This window comes from Chiloscyllium plagiosum, unplaced genomic scaffold (assembly GCF_037043375.1).
Source record: "Chiloscyllium plagiosum isolate Xiang-an unplaced genomic scaffold, Cpla_swu_hap1 HiC_scaffold_22, whole genome shotgun sequence".
Taxonomy (NCBI): Eukaryota; Metazoa; Chordata; class Chondrichthyes; order Orectolobiformes; family Hemiscylliidae; genus Chiloscyllium; species Chiloscyllium plagiosum.
In genome coordinates, this window is record NW_028270160.1 from 40,027,950 (window position 1) to 40,047,061 (window position 19,112).

General features: G+C 40.9%; 1 protein-coding gene across 21 annotated transcripts in view; it reads left to right on the forward strand.

The window, feature by feature from the left end:
- jakmip3 (Janus kinase and microtubule interacting protein 3) overlaps window positions 1-19,112 on the forward strand; it is a 377,671-nt gene that overhangs the window by 199,877 nt on the left and 158,682 nt on the right. For 9 of the 21 annotated variants that reach the window (XR_015760937.1, XR_015760934.1, XR_015760936.1 and 6 more), the window contains exons 4-6: window positions 2,323-2,550; window positions 4,075-4,194; window positions 9,900-10,046. Coding sequence is in view for 8 of the 21 variants with exons in the window: in XM_043712580.2 (XP_043568515.1) it covers window positions 2,323-2,550; window positions 4,075-4,194; window positions 9,900-10,046 (495 nt within the window). In the remaining 13 variants the exon portion in view is untranslated. The remainder of the gene's footprint in view (window positions 1-2,322; window positions 2,551-4,074; window positions 4,195-9,899; window positions 10,047-19,112) is intronic. The other 12 variants (XR_015760940.1, XR_015760941.1, XM_043712582.2 and 9 more) reach the window with 4 other exon arrangements.

The window sequence follows — 19,112 nt, forward strand, 5'->3', positions numbered from 1 at the left end:
CTTTGGCCCACCATGTTGTGCCGAGATTTAATCCTAATGTAAGATATAGTAACTTAACCTACGGACCCCTCAACTCATTGCAATCCATGTGCATGTCCAGCAATCGCTTAAATGTCCCCAATGACTCTGCTTCCACCACCACAGAGGGCAACATATTCCATGCATTCACAATTATCTGCATAAAGAACCTACCTCTGACGTCTCCTTTATACCTTCCGCCTAATATCTTCAAACTATGACTTCTCATACCAGTCAATCCTGCACTGGAGAAAAGTCTCTGGCTATTGACTCGATCTATTGCTCTCATTAGTTTGTACAATACAGCTGCACATTTATGTTGGGTTGCTTATCATGCCCTTGTCAAGAGCTTTTCACATCTGCAGTCTGCCTAGCAAGGATCCCAGCCACTCTCATCCATTGTTTAATGGTCATCTCGTGAGTATTTGCTTTGGTGGAATAATTAGTAGAGTCATAGTATTAATTGGCCACATGACAGAGTCCTTCATGACAAGCTCACCAATGAACTAAAACTGATAAAACTGCAGATGCTGTAAATCAGAAACAAAACAGAAAGTGCTGGAAAAGCTAGCTGATCTGACAGCATTTGTGGAGAGAAATCAGAGTTAATGTTTTGGGTCAACAGATGTTGCCAGACCTACTGACCTTTTTGAGCAATTTCTGTTTTTGTTACCAATGATCTAGTTAGATGTGGAGTGTTCCAATACATTGTTGTTGATTGACCAGCCAGCTGTATTGTTAATGAGATCTGGAGTCTAGACCAAACAATGGGACTTCAAATTCTTCCAGTTTTTTGATGAGAACTAGCAATAGTACTCATTGAATAATGGGTAATGTGGCTGTAATTAAGAAAGGATTAAGAAGCTGCAATATTGTATTAGCTACACTGTAGCAATACCACTGGGAGAAAGTGAGTACTGCCGATGCTGGAGATCAGAGCTTAAAAATGTGTTGCTGGAAAAGCACAGCAGGTCAGGCAGCATCAAAGGAGTAGGAGAATTGACGTTTCTGAAGAAGGGCTTATGCCCAAAACGTCGATTCTCCTGCTCCTTTGATGCTGCCTGACCTGCTTCGCTTTTCCAGCAACACATTTTTAAGCAATACCACTGTGCAAACTTGGGAATTCCTAATATTTGGTCTTGCCAAACATGCCCAAACAATGTATTAAGTTTTTAAGGGGAATGCAGAACTGGCAGGGAATATGTATCCTTGACCAAGCAAATAGGAGACCCATAAATATAATGATGGGCTTCTATATGGATCTGATATCTAAAGTGGAGAGGTTGTTGGCCTGAAGTCAATATGGCTCAGATGCTGGGCTTCACTACAGTACATAGTTAAATCGCTTTACATTAGCACTCATAAAGTGATGAGTATCTCTGATTCACTATACTGAACTTAGCTGTGAAAATGACAGGCACCTCTCAAAATGTTCTACATGAATTCTGCTATGTTTAAAAAATAAATATTCACTGAGGAAACCAAGCATGACAGCTGCTACAAGGACTTTCTTTCGGGGGTGGGATAAGGACCAGCCATTTGTATATGCAAGGCTTTAACATACCATGATTGACAGAACAATCATCAGTTGCGAAAAAATAAAATCAAGAGCAATTAATTCATTTTCAGCATGATGAGATGTAACTAAACCCTTCAGTTATTCTGAACTAATTGAACAAAAACTGGTATAATGCAGTCAAAAAAGAACGGATCTCATACATTGCCATTTTCCTATGCAGATCAATATGTCTTACTTCAAAATGTAAAGGGATCTCATCAGATTTGCTCGATTGCCTTTGCTCAGAACAGCTTTTGATAAAGATCTAGTTTACTTCAGGTTATTGCTTACAGAACTTTATAGTTTCTTCCAAAAAATATATTGCAGTTGTGATTTATGAATAAGTTATAAGATTCAACTGTGAATGCCATAAAACATTTTAAATGATGGTAGAAATATTTTTTCTAAAAAAAATCTACATATTAGCTTATGGACTTATTATTCTGGAAGGATGAGACCAGTTAGAATAAAGGAATGCTTTTCATCCAGACCTCTTTTGTGATTATAGACCGACTAACTGAAATTGCATAAAAGCAACAGGAGATGACTAAAATAACTTACAAATAATGAAGGAATGGTACACTCAGAATGTTTTACTATAAAATTACATTACTTGGCCTCAAGACTCAATAAATACCCAGTCACTATTCCTCTCCCTTGAGTTTTAGCTTGGCAGAAGAATTGTCTTACGCCAACCATTGAAATAAAATGCATGCATGTGTGATTGTGTTTTGTTCTCATTGTAGATGGATGAGATAAAATTTAAAGACAGAGCAGTCTACGTGCTGGAAAAAGAGCTGGGGGCTCAGGCTGGGCATGCTCAGAGACTCCAGCTCCAAAAAGAGGCTTTAGATGAACAACTTACCCAGGTCAAAGAGGCTGAAGCATGGGAAAAACGACATCTGAGTAGCCCGAAAAGGGAACTTCCTTGCGCAAGTGGTGCAGGAGACGCCTCAGATCATTCAGGAATCCCTGTAAGCAATTTCACATGGTATATAACTGCCCGATTCAACAGACTCTGTAACAAAATCTTGATGAGGGGCATATTAATACCTGCTGCTTCCTTGGTAATACTTAAGCAATACTATCACATTACATCATTCCTTGCATACAAATTCTTTACATTGAAGCCAAATATTTGGCACTATTGAAATAGAATTAATGCTTTAGTCTAACATTTTAAAATTTTGATCTGTTTGAGGACACAGATTTATTCGCGTTGCAGCTTGCTTGTTCTTCTACAACCAACTAATAGTAGTGTTTTGAAATATTGCTTCATACGATTTAAGCACTTCCAGAAAGGAGGCATTGAGTATAGTTTATTGAATTTGGCACCAGTCACACATTCCCCAGCCCTGGTCTTGCTTCAATGTCTCTCACTTTCTAATATTGTACAATAATTAGGAATCTCCATTCCTACTTAGGGCACTTACATCTTCAGGGCTGTGCAGTTAGTAACATTGTATTGACAAAGGCAATGCTTTTAACCACCATTCTATGTAACTATGCCACTCTTATGCTTTGACCTTAATTTGCTAATGATTACAAAGTGCTGCTTACTTTTAAGACAAACTCGCATGTCTGTAAACATACTTTGACTTTTTTTGCCATTGTTGACTCTCATCAAGATTCTTTTTCCACTGGTTCTTGGTTTTCTTAGCACATGGAATGGAAATATAATGAAGCACAATCTATAGTGATATGATGCGAAGCCTCTCCTGCACCTATTGAATGAGGAATCATTGCACACGTTAACTAAGGTTTAAGGATTACTAGCTCAGAAAATCATCCATCTGCATGCTCTCAACGGCTTTTTGCTTTTTTTTTTAAGTGTGCTGCAGTGTATAACAAATAATGGTATGGGAAATAATTGGCAGAAGATGAACCTGCTTGAAATGTTATCTGTTACATTGTGAATTTTGATTCCACGAAACAAAGAAACAAAAATGACTAACTGGGGCTTCCAATGTAAATAATTTATTGCAACATTTGCTTAAATGCCATCATATCTGATGTATTAAAATATTAATGAGCATTCTAACACTTTCTCAGCCCACCCACTGTCACTACCTGCAGCTACTGCCAACCACATTGTCCCTTTCTGTAATAGCACAATTATATTTTTCAACCGTCATAATACATGTATAGTCTCATGTTTTGTATTTCACTTAATTAAACAAAAAATGTCTTGAGGTAGCATTATACCTTTGGAAATCACTCAAAAATTGGAGCGCTAATGTCAAGAGTACAATTTCACTGCATTTCCTGTATTGTTTTTCTGTGTCTCATTTGTTATTTCTTTCATTGGGCCTAAGCCAATTTGCTTGAATGTTCAACCCATCATATAAGGGCATAGTTTACATGTTAATACACAGGCACAAAAAGATCTACTTTTAATTGAATAGCTGTGACAAAGCCTTCAGTCTCTTTGGTTGTGGTCGGTCAGACATGTGTGGTTATGTTGATGTTCAGTTATTTGCAGTTGATCTATGTTTCAGGAACAGCAGCTGGACGAAAGGGATACTCGGCGATTCCAACTTAAAATTGCTGAATTAAGTGCAATCATCAGAAAACTAGAAGATCGAAATGCTCTGCTGTCCGAAGAAAGAAATGAACTTGTAAGCACTTCCGATTACATTGATTATTGATCTATCTGCTGAACTATTGCCATCAGACCTGTACTGATCACATTGTTGCAACAGTAGCATTTTTCTTCCTGTCAGACCAATGTTTATACAGAGGTAATATAATCTTAGATCAGCTGGGATATAGTTTGCAAAGTGAGCATCAGTTCTTTTCATGAAATTCCACATCAACAAGTCAGAGTTTTGAAATTCCTCCCATTATTACCTTTGCCAATAATGTTTGCCAGTAATAATTTGGAAATTTTGTACTCATAACAACTTTTATATGAAAATTATTAACAGATGAAATCTGACTCTTTAGGTGAGACATGTGAAAATTGTTGGATTTGAGGATATATGAATGTTTGTCAACATTACACTTTTGAGCCATAAAAGTTTCAATTGAGAAAGGTTATTCAGGTTATTAGGCCCACTAATTTGGCCAGGTTCCAATGGATGGAGAAATAAATACAATATATTGACCCGTTAATATTGGATCCCCAACATGATCTCTGACCAGAGAGTGTAAGGGCAGTTTTGTTTTATCATATCCTTTACTCTTGGAAGCATGTTTACGAGAAGCTGACGGGGAGGTTGTGTGATCATATACTCTGGAAGAGTGAGTTTTCCTCAGGTTGACAGGAACTAATTTTCATTATTGAACTCCATTTGCCTGGCTGCAACTAGATTGAGATACTCTCTGGATCCAGCTGAAAAGCAGAAAGAAAAGAAGAGAGGAGACACTCCACATACTTTGTGGAGCAGCTTGGGCCATTGATGGGGGAACCTAGAGTGATCAGACTTTGAGATTGTGCTGGGAACCTGGAGATGATAGAAGTTGGGCAGTGGGAGGAGAGGACCTGAAAAGATCTGGAGTGGAGACACTGATGTGGGACCCAGAGTGATAATGGGAGGAGGGAAGCCAGAGAAATCAGAAGAATTAAAAAAAATCAAAGACTCAATTTAACATCAGGTACACAACACAACCTTGACCACCTTTCATTTTGTCCCACCGAATGATACATCTTTAAGAGTTGTTAAATATTTCTACTTTGGTTGTGCCAGCATCACAGACTACCAACACTTTTAAAATTAGTAGTGTAGTTAACATTGTGTTAATCATCATACAATCTATTTTTGGTGGTGTCAATTGAATGATAGATATTGGTCAGGATGCAGTTCACATGCTTTTCTTCAAAATAGTATCAGGAGATCATTTACATCCACCTGCTAAATGGCTCCTCGTCTTAATGTCTCATCTGCAGGATGATATTGCAGAGCTCTCCTAATACTGCATGGAATGTCAGCCTTGGTTAGTATGTACTCAAACCCAGGAGTGGGAGTTGAAGCCAAGGCTTTGTCTTCAAAGGCTAGAGATGAGTCATGGCTGACATCTCTGTTAGTCATCCCATTTACAGTAATTACAACAATCCATTGCATAAGCATACAATTCAACAATTGAAGATATTCATTGAGTTTTTTTGTTTCTCTGTAGTCTTTTGCAAAAAAAACCGCATGGCTAAATTCACATTAACCGTTCATATTTCTTTTCCAGAGTAGGTTTCTTTCTCTTCCCTCCTGATTCCTGTATCTTCCTGGATTTTGCAGCAATTGTAATTCATAGAGTAGATAAAGGGAGTTTGAGTTCACATCCTGTCCCATTCGTAGATCACATTTCATCAAACAAGGTGCGTGGTGGTGTAGGCAGAGGAAAGCTCAGATGGGTGCAGTGCTGGGAAGAGGGACAGGTTGGGGAGAAAGATATGGAATCAAGATCACACTGCTGTCTCCCCTACTCCAATCCAAACCAGGCATGAACACTCTCAGATGGTCTTCCCACATGAAGACCAATTGAGGCCATTAACTGGATACTTAGGAGGCACATAAGGGCCTCATTGCACTGCCACTGATCTTTAAATTGAAGTGTGTGGGGTCGGGAAACCTTTTGGCTTCATCCATGGCCTTCAGTGGTGGTGGAGCATCCGTTTTCCAAAGATACTCTGTACCAGGCATTGGGAAAGGGAGACCACAGGAAGACAAATCCCCCTCTTATTTTGGCCCCCTTGCTCTTCCTAGATAGTAAACTCCTCCCTGGAAATCCCATCCCTCCCCACTGCCCTGTCCCTTCCCTTACCTCTCAGGACGTCCCTCAGTAAGCTGAGTGCAATACCAATACCGGTACACACCAATGATGCTGCTGGCATTGTACTGTACAGGAGAACTGTTAGCGTCTGATTGATTAGCAGATCTTCTGGGTGGGACGTCTACCTTTCTGAGGCCTTAATTCAAAGTGCCACTCAGTGCTGTCCAGGTAAGTGCCTGATGAAGATCATCATGGGTCTCCCAATGGTTCTACAATGTGCAGACTGAATCACTGTCATCTCCATTAAACTTGGCCGTATGAATTTTACAAATTTACAGATTTACAAATTTAAGATATTTGCAAGTTTAATGTACAAATGAGAAGTCCAATACTGCAATCTTCTTTGTAAGCTTCTTTACTCTATGTGTTTTGTTTTAAATGGGTCTTAGCTCATGCTGTTACAATTTATGCTGAAATATACTGCAGTATTTCTGCTTGTATTTGTCATATTATAGAATTGTAATATGTGATTCAGGAACACAAACCAAAACAAATGGTGCTCTACAAGGACTTGACGATTCAGAGAGTTTGTTAGCTCAGTTGGCTGGACAGCTGGTTTGTAATACAGAGTGATGCCAGCAGATTGGGTTCACCTTACTATTCCAGCTGAGGTCACCATGAAGGACTTTCCTTCTCAACCTTTTCCCTTGCCTGAGGTGTGCTGTCCTTTAGGTTAACCTATCACCAGTTGTCTGTCTCTCTCTAATGAGAAAGCAGCTTTATCGACTGCGGTGACTTGACCTTAGCATTTTGGTCCTGAGTCACACACGGCTTAATCTAGAAGATGTAGATGTTGAATATTCCTTGCCACACCCCAAGAACATTCATTTTCTACTTTAATCCATTAAATCTTTATTTTGCTTCTATAATTCATTTGTCCTTTACATCCTAATCTATCTTTGAGTCCAATTTCAAGGTTACTTGGGTAATCTAAACCTAAAAGTAAAGAACAGAAAAACAGTAGAAATATAACTTAGTACAAAGGATCATGTCACTTTTTCTCTGTCGAATTGCTGCAACAATGAACTTTATGAAACAGAATAACCAAACCTTCATTGTTTGGGATCATGGAAACATGTGCCAGCTGAACAGGGTGCATTGAATTATGCTGATTTCATCAACCAAAAACTCCACTGGAAATGAGCCACATAAAGTCTATGGCTACACAATAAAATCAGAGTGTGGTGCATTTCTAACTTCTCTAACCTCTCCATTACCTAAAAGTATAAATCAGAGGTGTAATGAAATATTGTATCGGCAGGTTAGGCACAGTTGCAACAGTAGTCAAAAGGCTCAACACCTGAGCTTTGGGACGTAGAGTTTGGGGGATGCAGTGGTCTAATGATATTATTGCTGTTCTGCTAATCTGCGGATCCAGATAATGTTCCGGGGACCTGGGTTCAAATCCTGCCACAGCAGATGGTGGAGTTTGATTAGATTAGATTAGATTAGATTCCCTACAGTGTGGAAACAGGCCCTTCAGCCCAACAAGTCCACACCAACCCTCCGAAGAGTAACCCACCCAGTCCCATTTCCCTCTGGCTAATGCACCTAACACTGTGGGCAATTTAGCATGGCCAATTCACCTGACCTACACATCTTTGGACTTGTGGGAGGAAACCCACGCAGAACGGGGACAATGTGCAAACTCCACACAGACAGTTGCCCGAGGCTGGAATTGAACCTGGGACCATGGTGCAGTGAGGCATCAGTGCTAACCACTGAGCCACTGTGCCGCCCTCAATAAATTCTGGATTCAGTAAAATTCTGGGATTAAGAGTCTCATGATGACCATGGAACCATGGTTCACTAATGTCCTTTAAGGGAGGAAACTGCTATCCTTACCTGGGTCTGGCCTACATGTGACTCCAGAACCAGAAATGTGGTTGAATCTTAACTACTGTCTGGGATGGGCAATAAATGCTGGCCCAGCTAGTGATGCCTTTATCCCATGAATGAATTAAAAACAGGTTCTACAGAATATGGAGTAAGTTGAAACCTGATTTATTGAGTATGTGGCACAGAGACCTTTTGAAATAGCACAAAAATTATGCCCTTTGAGATGGATTTGAGTCCAGAGGAGTATCTTACTTCTCAGTTAGAAGTATGGGAAATGTCATAGCTGTATATGACATTTCAGAGAATATAAGGTTACAGTTTAAAAAATGTATATTTTGATATGGAACTGCTTAGTTGCACCAAATCCTGGTGCTAAGATACCATACCAATCCCACTGTTGAGTTTGGAGCTTAAGTACAACAAACTTTTCAATATTGCAGATTCGTAACACAACACAGAAATAATATATCATGTAGATAAGTGGTGGCTGTTTTAAAATGGGGTTTTCTAATTACAAAATCTAGTATGGGAGTTGTTAGAGTAAGTTAAGAAAGAATATTGCAATATACTTATTTTAAATATATAATAAAATACAGCACAGAACAGGCCCTTCTGCTCACCAAGCCGATTCCTCGTCCTAAACTATGGACTGACTGTATGCGGTTTCTATCCCTGTTTTTTGACCGTTCATGTGTCTATCAAGATATGCCTGAAATGTTGCTAACATGCCTGCTTCCGCCACCTCCAGTGGCAGTGCATTCCAGGCACCCACCACCTTCTGGAAGAAAAAATTTTCCTTGCACTTCTTCCCTAAACTCATCCCTTAACCCCCCACAATGAACCTGTGCCCTCTTGAGGTTGACCTTTCCACCCTCTCTATGCCTTTCATAATTTTGTAGACTTCTATCAGGTCATCCCTCAGCCTCCGTCTTTGAAAACAATCCAGAATGAGCCAACCTCTCCTCATAACTAAACCTTTCTGATCAGGTAATATTCTGGTAAATAACCCATCCAAAACATCCAAATCCTTCTGGTAGTGTGACGAGCAGAACTGCATGCAATATCTTAAATTTGGCCTAACTAAAATTTTATACAGCTGTAACAAGACTTGCCAACTTTTTATATATATTATATATATAATAAATTATTAAAATGATCTGTTATACATCATGTGCAAGGGTTGATATTGTAAGTAAACACTGCAAGTATTTAGGACCATATTGCATATATATTTTAAAGCAAAATGCTTTCAATAATTTAATTAAATGCAGGTTTACAACCTATACAAATGAATGAAAATAGGGACGGAAAATACCATGCTTGTTTTTATTTCAATTTGTAGATAAATGATCTAGTTAGAGATTTTGGTTTTTGATTAAAGTTTGTGGTCAGTAATAGTTATATTAATGTAGTTTTTATTTAAACAGGGAACGTTAGCCTGACAATTTGCGTATGAGTTGAGAGTATGGTGCTAAAAAAGCACAGCAGGTCAGGCAGCATCCGAGGAGCAGGTAAATCGACGTTTCAGGCAAAAGCCATTCATCAGGATTGAGGCTGGGAGCATCGGGGGTGGAGAGATAAATAGGAGGAGGGTGGATCTGGGATTATTTTGCATATTATACTGTTCATGCCAGTACTTTCATTGCTAAAGCTCAGGCCTTTGAGTTCCAAGTCAGTGACTGTTCAGATTAATTCTTCTGATATATTTTTATTTCAGCTCAAGCGTTTACGTGAAGCAGAAAGTCAGTACAAACCTCTCCTGGACAAAAAGAGACGCCTTAGTAGGAAAAATGAAGAAATGAGCCATGCTCTACGGCGTATGGAAAATAAACTCAAATTTCTCACACAGGAAAATCTAAGAATGGTAGGTTGTCGTACAAATTCCATTCTTCATCAGGTGGGAGCTGTGTTGTACTTTCTCACGTATCAGAAGTATTGTACACATTTAAACCACAAACACTGGGATTATCCACTGCATAGTCGTTTATCCTGTCTTTAATATGTTCTATCCCTGTCAGTAATGCTTACCAACAGATAAAGCCACAAAGTTGCCAGACACAAATGATTCTGGCAGAATAAAGTCGAGCGATTGGTTAACAGAATTACTGCAGGGCATCTCAATGCCCTGTTCATATTAATAAATGGTGACGACAGCAGAAAGAACCTATTTTTTGAACCCTCAACCAACCAAAATGTACTTTTGACTCTAGCATTTGTTCACTTGCTAATTGAGATTTTCTCTGTTTATAAATCATTAAAATGTCTCCAACTATCCAGCCCATGTTTCAGCATCGTCCTCTGCTTGCTTTACATTCTTTCTACCAACATTATTTATTATGAATGATCAAACAAAAGGACAATAGTATGAAAAAAAAGCATTCACTTCATTAATCCTTCGATAGTCAGCATTGCTGAAGAATTGCATGTTCTCTTTGTCAGCTGCTATTTTGAAGGCTTTAATGTTACTGAGCTTGGCGATCTTCAGAATTGACCTGTAATCTCTGGAAATTAATCTCCTGGACATTAGTAAAATAACATTAATTTTTTAAAAAAATTGATTTCTCTTTCTTTGAAAATCTCTTGTCACTAGTTGCAAAAATGTTGGAGATGAGGACTAATGGCATTTTCACCGCTTGGGTCAGTTAAGCTAGAGACCATGTGATAAAACCTGCAGGAATATATACAGTCAACCACGACAATGTCACATGGTGTGAATCTTGGCGTTCAGGAGAGTGACCAATTAAGCAAGTTTGCACATTCTGGTGATGAAGAGGCAACTTGTATTTGGACAACACCGATTCTTTTAAATGTGTCAGTTGAATATTCCAACCCAGCACCAGTTCATCATGAGCTGAAAATCAGGCCAGAGCTGTCATACAAAGTAAGTCACAGTTGCCATCTTGGATGTTGGAGGGGCAGTGGTCAAAACATTTTAGTTGTACACCCAAGAGTTGAACACCTGCTGCAACTTTAGAGAGCTAGGGAAATGAGAATGTTTCCTATACCATTGGAACCAGTTTCCATATTAAAAGGAGCCTATTGACAGAATCCATAGGTGCTGTGGACACCAGGCCATAGTCTAGTTCAAAATGGATTTCTCCACTTGACCAATGTTAAGTGGGTAATAAGTCTACCAAACCCACTTCGAAGCTACGAATGGGAAACATCCTGAAACTGATCATGGAGCCATGGGGTGGGGTGATGAATTACAGGAAGCATTGTGAGTGCAGCTGATCACAAGCATGATAACAGCTAAATCTAGGATTAAGGTACACAGACCTAGGAACAAGTACAAATGAGCATCATAATTTAGAGCAGCAAATGTACAGCCCTAGGCATGGGAAAGGCAGAGAGGAGAATCAAGCAAGACAATGAAGACCATGCCCTCTGCATCCAATGTACTGTTGAAAATGAAGCTGTCTGGATCTGTCAGAGGGCTGGGCCAGAAATGGATGTGGATGAGTTCAGAATTTGTCTCCACCTCACCCCCGGTCATTTTTGCAGATTGCAGGGGTTAGAGGGAGGCAGCAGGTTGGCCAGTTGTCCCAAGTAAATATAGTTGTGGAATCCCTGGGTTTATTGTAGATATTAATTGTTGGCTAATTTCTGGAATGTAGATAAATAATTCAAAAGGACTGAAAAGAAGAGACAGGGATGGGCCATATGTGGGAATGAAGGGGATCAAATTGGAAATATAAGTCTCACTGAAAGCAGGAGTTAGCATCACCATTTAACAAAAACAATGTTCCAATGTGGGAGGTGCAGAATGGAACTCCAGTAGGACTGGAGCAAAGAATACTCAACTTATCAGATGAAAATTTAGTTATGGAATGAGCTAATATGGCAATTTGTCATTGAAGGAAGTGGAAATCATAGGAAGAGGAGAACCCTATAGATTCAGTACCGTGTTCTGCCACTCAATAAGATCATGGTTGATCTGGGGCCGAACTGCATATCCCTGTCTTTGGCCCATATCCCTTAATACCTTTGCTTAACAAAACTTTACCTACCTCAGATTTAAAATTAACAACTGATCCAGCATCCACTGTCATTTGTGGAAGAGAGTTCCAAACATCTACCCCCATCTCTTAGTTCCAGCATCTCTAACCAGTGGACATAATTTATCTTTGTCTACTCTGTCTTTCCTCTGAATATCTTAAAGTTTTTGATAAATCACCTCTTCAGCTTCTAAATTTGAAAAAAAAACATGGCTAATTTGTGTAAGTACTTCTCATAACTTAACCCATGAAGCCCAGGCATCATTCTTGTTAAGTTACATTGTACTCCCACCAAAGCCAACATATTCTTCCTAAGGTGATCTGCTATCCTCCCAAAGGATCTAACCAGAATTTTGTTGGATAACCAGCACCAGTACAGTGATCTTTTTAATCATTTCTTGGCATTGAAGTTAAAGTTGAATGCTGATACTCGGTCATTTTTGTTTCGAACAATAATGAATCCCAATTGTGAATTTTTTGTTGCAAGCATCTGCATTGTGGCATTCTGTTGGAATTTCTACATTGACATGAGTTAGATTAATACCTGTTAAGTTTTGGCAGGTTAGTAAAAACATGCAAGCATATAAATGAGGAGCAAGAATAGGCCACTTGGCCCCTTGAACTTGTTTCACCATTTAACAAAATTATGGCTGACCTGTTAGGATGACAAATTCCACATTCCCATCTCCCACTGATAACTTTCAATTCTATTGTTAACAAGCATCCATTCACCTCGACCTTAAACATATTCAAATATCTTGGCTCCATCATCTTCTGCAGCCGAGTTCCAAAATCACACAACCCTCTGAGAGACGACATTTCTCCTCATCTCTGTCACAAAAGGACACATAAAGAAACACCAATATAGTAATGCATTATGTAAGTATAAATGAGGAATATGTGCTTTAAATTTGATTAAGAAAGAAATAACATTTTTCTCTATTATGGATGAAAATTTGTTGCCAACATGCACAACACCAGCAGCCCTCTTTGTCTTGTAACTACATTCTGCCTGAATGAATAAAATATCTTTTGATTGTACATGACTTTTGTACTGTGGTATCCAAAGGCAAATATTTATAGCCTACCAGCAATGATTATAAATCATCTTTAAGTGATGACCAAGCAACAGTGATAGGTCCAGGAGACTGTTCAGCTTCAGGGATATGTGCTGCAAATAAATTCACAGTGACAGGGAAAGTGCTTTTAAACCAACATTGTTAAATCAGCAATATTATTCATCTTAAACATTACCATAGTGATTCAGCTGTTCTGAGATTTTATTTTGTGTGCAGAAAGCAAAATTTGACAGTAATGTATTTTGAGAATGAGGCTCACATGTCCTCTTTATCAGAAGAATTAAGTTAAAGGGCAGAATCTTATAGGTGTGTGGGCGACATGAACTATGGTGAGATGTGTGGCAGAATTGGAATACAGGTTGGTGAGGCTCATCACAACATCAGGATGATTTTCCTCCATCCTGTATGCTTTTCAGAAACGGCATGCCAAACTTCTTGCTGGACAGTTTTGAGATACCATTTGACGGGGACTAATGCTTGCTTTAATGCCACAACTTGCCTCATTGGTATACAGACTCCCATCCTACCAAACTCTTGAAACAAGTTACAGATCAGGAAAATTCGATAAGGAAACCAGAGCGTGTACCGTGCAGATCCAGCTGTCTGCACATTGTGCACATCCATCTTGCGCAGTGGACATCAATGCCACAGGGCACAATCCACGGGCAGTCACAGGTCTACATTTCTACATCAGCGGATGTAGGCAGTCAGCATCTGCCACCCCATCGTGGCACCTCTCTGACACAATGGCAGGCCATTCACAAGGCAAAGAAATGCATTGCAGAGTGCAGTGGCAAATAGTATGGAGAAGGCTGCAGCTGGGATACTTTGTGTGCATGTTCAGAGACCCAGCTTATGGAATGGACAAGGCTGTTCTCTTGGTATTTGCTCATTCTGCACCTACCTACATGCTCACACAATCCACACTCCCCCTTGCCATGTTGTGCCATACCTGTTAATGCATTAGTGCTCCATGCAGACAGAATCCTGATAAATCACCTCTGCATCCTCTCTCATGCAATCACATCTTTCCCATAATCTTGTGACCAAAACTACATGCAGATCTACAGTTATGGCCGAATCAGTGTTTTATACAATTCCAGCAAAAGCACTTTATCGTGTATTCTATTCCTCAGCTAATAAAGGCAAGTCTTAAAAAAAGGCAAGTAACCCATTCATAACCACCTGTGCTGTTGCCTTCAGGGATATGTGGATAAGATCTCTCCTATCCTGAGTATTTTGCAGCTTCCAAGCATTTATAATGGAATCACTTGCTTTGTTAGCCATCCCCAAGTGCATTGTTTCATACTTTTTTGGAGGTGAATTCCATATCCTACTTTTTTGCCTACCCGACCAGTCCATCCTGTACTTATGCTTATCCTCCTCATTATTTACTACCCAGCTGATTTTCATATCACACTTCTTGATCATACCTCCTACATTTATGTCCAGATCACTAATTTACAATGCCAACAGCCAGGGCCCAGCACCAAGCCCTGCAGAACCTGATGAGAAAGTCTTCCAGTCAGAGAAACATCGGTCTGCCATCATTCCCTGCTTCCTGTCTCTCAGCCTGAAACAACGGCCTGGACCTTTAGCAAATCAGACTGATTTGAGCTGGAGCACGAATTCATGTTTCTGACTACATCTGCGGACATGGGATAAGGGTGCCAAAAGCAGCACTCCTGCCTTAGATGGCTTGAGGAGTTGGTAATCTAGTCATTCCCCTCCCCTTTCACCTTCCCAGAAACTTATATTAATTGGGCCAGCTTTGGTAAGAATATGTGGTTCTCACTACCTCACAGTCCCAAGTAAACCAGTCACCTGCTGGAGTTCTTTCATTCACAAACTTTAAAATACACCACAAAAAACGCTTTTGTCTCAGTAGTTCGATACTGCATTTTAAATAATCTGTTTTGTTATACGATCAATCATGCAAAGGTAAGTTGACCACCATATTCACCAGCATTGGGTAGGTGTTGAGAAATATTGGAGAAGCTTTCTCATTTAAAATTGTGTTATTTTCAAAACTGAAGCAAACACTGTTTGTGTAATTGAAATGTCTTCATTGGAAGTCTTAGCCTTTTAAATTTGAAAAAAAAACTGTTTGCACCTTTCATTTAGAGAAAAAAAAAAGACATCTGCTGCTGGCGTGCATTGATTGACAGGCCATCTGATGTAGCAGCTTGGAAAAGAAAAGCCATCTGTTTTTGCAGTTTGAATAGACTTCTTTGTCTGTGAGCTGTAATGGTTTGTTATGATAGCTGAGCCCATTAAGGATGGTTAACCAAGTTTCAAAAGCTCCAGGTTCACTTACTTCAATGGAGGGAAGAGCAGACAGTTTGATTGACAGTTTTAAGAGATTACTAAAGGATTGTTTGTCTTCCATTTAGCAAGTGGAGGAGATGCTTGTTTTAAAAGAGATTGCTGCCAGTTGTTTTCTCCCATCTGATCATCTCTGTCACGACTCTTAAGGTTAATTCTTGGCCTCTTCTCACCAATCTGCTGAGAGACCCGAGCATTTTAATTCTTAGAATTGCTGGTAATCCCAGCAGTGAACAATATTACAGAGTTATCAGCATTTCCTGTCAACGTTGGAGCATGAGGTACCTTGGAAAAGTACATCATATACCAATGGCCTTGTACATGAATAGTTGTTTCCTATACAAGCTATGTAGAACATGTATTATCAGTTATACAATATGTTTAATATAGCTGTAAATCTCTCTCGGGTGATTAAAAAATGAATACTTTCTCTATCAATAACATTGTGCATTATCATGCCTTTTTATTTACAATGGATATACAGAATCGGAACAGGAGTCGGCCTTTCAGCTCACTGAGCTGCTCTACCATTCAACACGGTCCTTTATTTCAACACCATGCTCCTGTTCTCTCCCCATACCTCTTGACATGTCTAGAAATTTCACCATTTCTTTCTTAAGTATGTTCACTTGACTTGGTTTTCACAGCCTTTTGTAGTAAAGAATTCCATAGGTTCACAAGCCTCCGAGTAAAGAAACATTTTCTCAGCCTGAAATGGCCTACCCTATGAGACTTTAACACCTTGTTATTGATGCAAAAGGTACATATAACTTGTTTTAATGCAAGCATTCTCACTTGAATATTACCCATTGCCTATCTGGATCATGTTCGTATTTAATGAAGTTACCTAGTCTATCAAATTTTAGAAGATATTTTGTCATTCCTATCAACAGAGGGGAGATGGTCCACAAACTGGTTTGTATTTGATCTCACCAATAAGAGAAGACTGCACTGTGAGCAGCAAATAGAACAGAATACTCCAGCTCCCCCTGGAGGAGTGCCCCGACCTCCCAGTTGCTTGCCCTTTCAATAAACTATCTCGCTCTCACACTAACATTTCTATCCTGGACCTGCTCAAATATTCTAACAAATCACAATGCTTGAAGAGCAGCACTTCTTTTTCTGCTGAGGCACTTAAAGCCTCAAAGAATCATAATTTAATTTCACAACTTTAGTATCTGAATGTCCCTCACCCACACACTCTCTCTCCCTGCGCTGGGCTCTCTCTTTCTCCCCCTGCTGGGCTCACTCTGTTCCCCTGCGTTGGGCTCACTTTCTCTTTCTCCCTGCACTGGACTCACTTTCACACCCTGGGCTTTCTCTTTCTCTCTCTCTCCCTATGCAGGTCTCACTCTTTCTCCTTATGCTGGGCTCACTGTCTCCCCTCCGCACCCCACCACCCTGTACTGGACTCACTCACTCCCTCTGCGCTGGGCTCACTCTCCCCCTCCTCTGAGCTGTCTCTCTACCCCCTGAGCTAGGCTCACTCTCTCCCTCTCCACTGGGCTGACCCTCTACACCCTATGCTGGGCTCACTCTCCCCCTCGACTGGGCTGTCTCTTTACCCCCTGCACTGGGCTCACTCTCTCCCTCCACTTGGCTGTCTCTCTACCCCCTGCGCTGGGCTCACTCTCTTCCTCTCCATTGGGCTGTCCCTCTACACCCTACGCTGGGCTCACACTCCCCTCTACTGGGCTGTCTCTCTACCCCCTGTACTGGGCTCACTCTCTCCCTCCACACTGGGCTATCTCTCTACCCCTTGCACTGGGCTTACTCTCTCCCTCTGCACTGGGCTGTCTCTCTACCCCCTGTGCTGGGCTCACTCTCTCCCTCTGGACTGGGCTGTCTCTCTACCCCCTGCGCTGGACTCAGTCTCTCCCTCTGGACTGGGCTGTCTCTCTACACCTTGCGCTGGGGTCACTCTCTCCCTCCGCACTGGGCTGTGTCTCTACCCCCTGCACTGCGCTCACTCTCCCCCTCTGCAGTGGGCTGTCTCTCTCCCTCTGCACTGGGCTGTCCCTCTACACTCTACGCTGGGCTCACTCTCTCCCTCCACTGGGCTATCTCTCTCCCTCCGCACTGGGCTGTCTCTCTTCCCCCTGCACTGGGCTCACTCTCTCCCTCCACTGGGCTCACTCTCTCCCTCCGGACTGGGCTGTCTCTCTACCCCGTGGCTGGGCTCACTCTCTCCCTCCACACTGGGCTGTCTCTCTACCCCTGCACTGGGCTCACTCTCTCTCTCCACTGGGCTCACTCTCTCCCTCCGGATTGGGCTGTCTCTCCACCCCCTGTGCTGGGCTCACTCTCTCCCTCTGCACTGGGTTGTCTCTCTACCCCCTGCGCTGGACTCACTATCTCCCTCCACACTGGGCTGTCTCTCTAACCCCTGTACTGGGCTCGCTCTCTTCCCACCAGTGGGCTTGCTTTCTCCCGATGTGTTTCCATGACTCTAATGTTGGAGGAGCCAACTGTGTTGCTGTCACTGCCGCACATGCTCAGGAGGCTGGGCCAACACCCGCCTTGCTGATGATGCCTGAAAAGACTTTTCAAGAAGAAAAAATCCAGCAAAACTGAAAAGGAAAACAAACAAACAAACAAAACAGACAGAGGTGGACAAGCCCCAGACCAGGAGCTCGAATGCAGCGCTACTCCGTCGCCATCTTGAACAACACATTGCCAGAAACTGTTCAAACCCTCTTCAGGATCGAATGGTCACAAAGGAATCTGACAGAGTGTTGGTGGGCTCGGAAAAGTCCCTGCTTCCTGTCACTTCAGTTTAACCTTGAATATGACTGTCTTCCAAGTTTTCTACTGCCCTCTGCCCTCAGTTCTCCAGACTGCACATCATCTCTCCCTCAGGGATGAAAATTGAAAGCTGAATTTTTTTTACTTCCAGCATGTAGAGTCTGGCTGTGGATTTTTTTATAGCTGTTCTAGTTAAGGATTTTTATAAGTATTATATGGTACAACAATGGTGTCTGGTTGAAGATAACTATGTCATGAATGGATGTCTAATTAATTGATTGCCCTAATGCCCCCCCACCCCCCCAACCTCCATGTGCCTTATTGAGACCAAAGAAAATTGCCTAAGGCACAAATCCATAAAAGACAAGTTACCAAACCACCATAGCCTACAGCCAGAGATTAATAAGTGCACATCGGGACTATTGACCAGTATTCTTTGTACTGTTAAGGATATATTTACAATTATAGTAGTATTTTTTTCACAGTTTCATACAACTGAAGTGCATTTTGGGAATTCAAATGACCTTTCACCCATTAATATTAAGAGAAAAAAAGACACTACATGAAGTCCCCTATGAATCTGCATTTTTTACAAATGTTACCTTTTGCCTTTATGCTTCAAGACTAGAGCAGGCCTTATTCCAAATGTGTACACATGTTGTTCATATTAAATAAATTAACACACAGCATAAAGTGACTAAATGCAATACTTGCCATTAAACAGTAAAACAGTGAATCTGCTGTTGGTATACATCGGATGAACTTCAAAAGATTCCAAAGTGA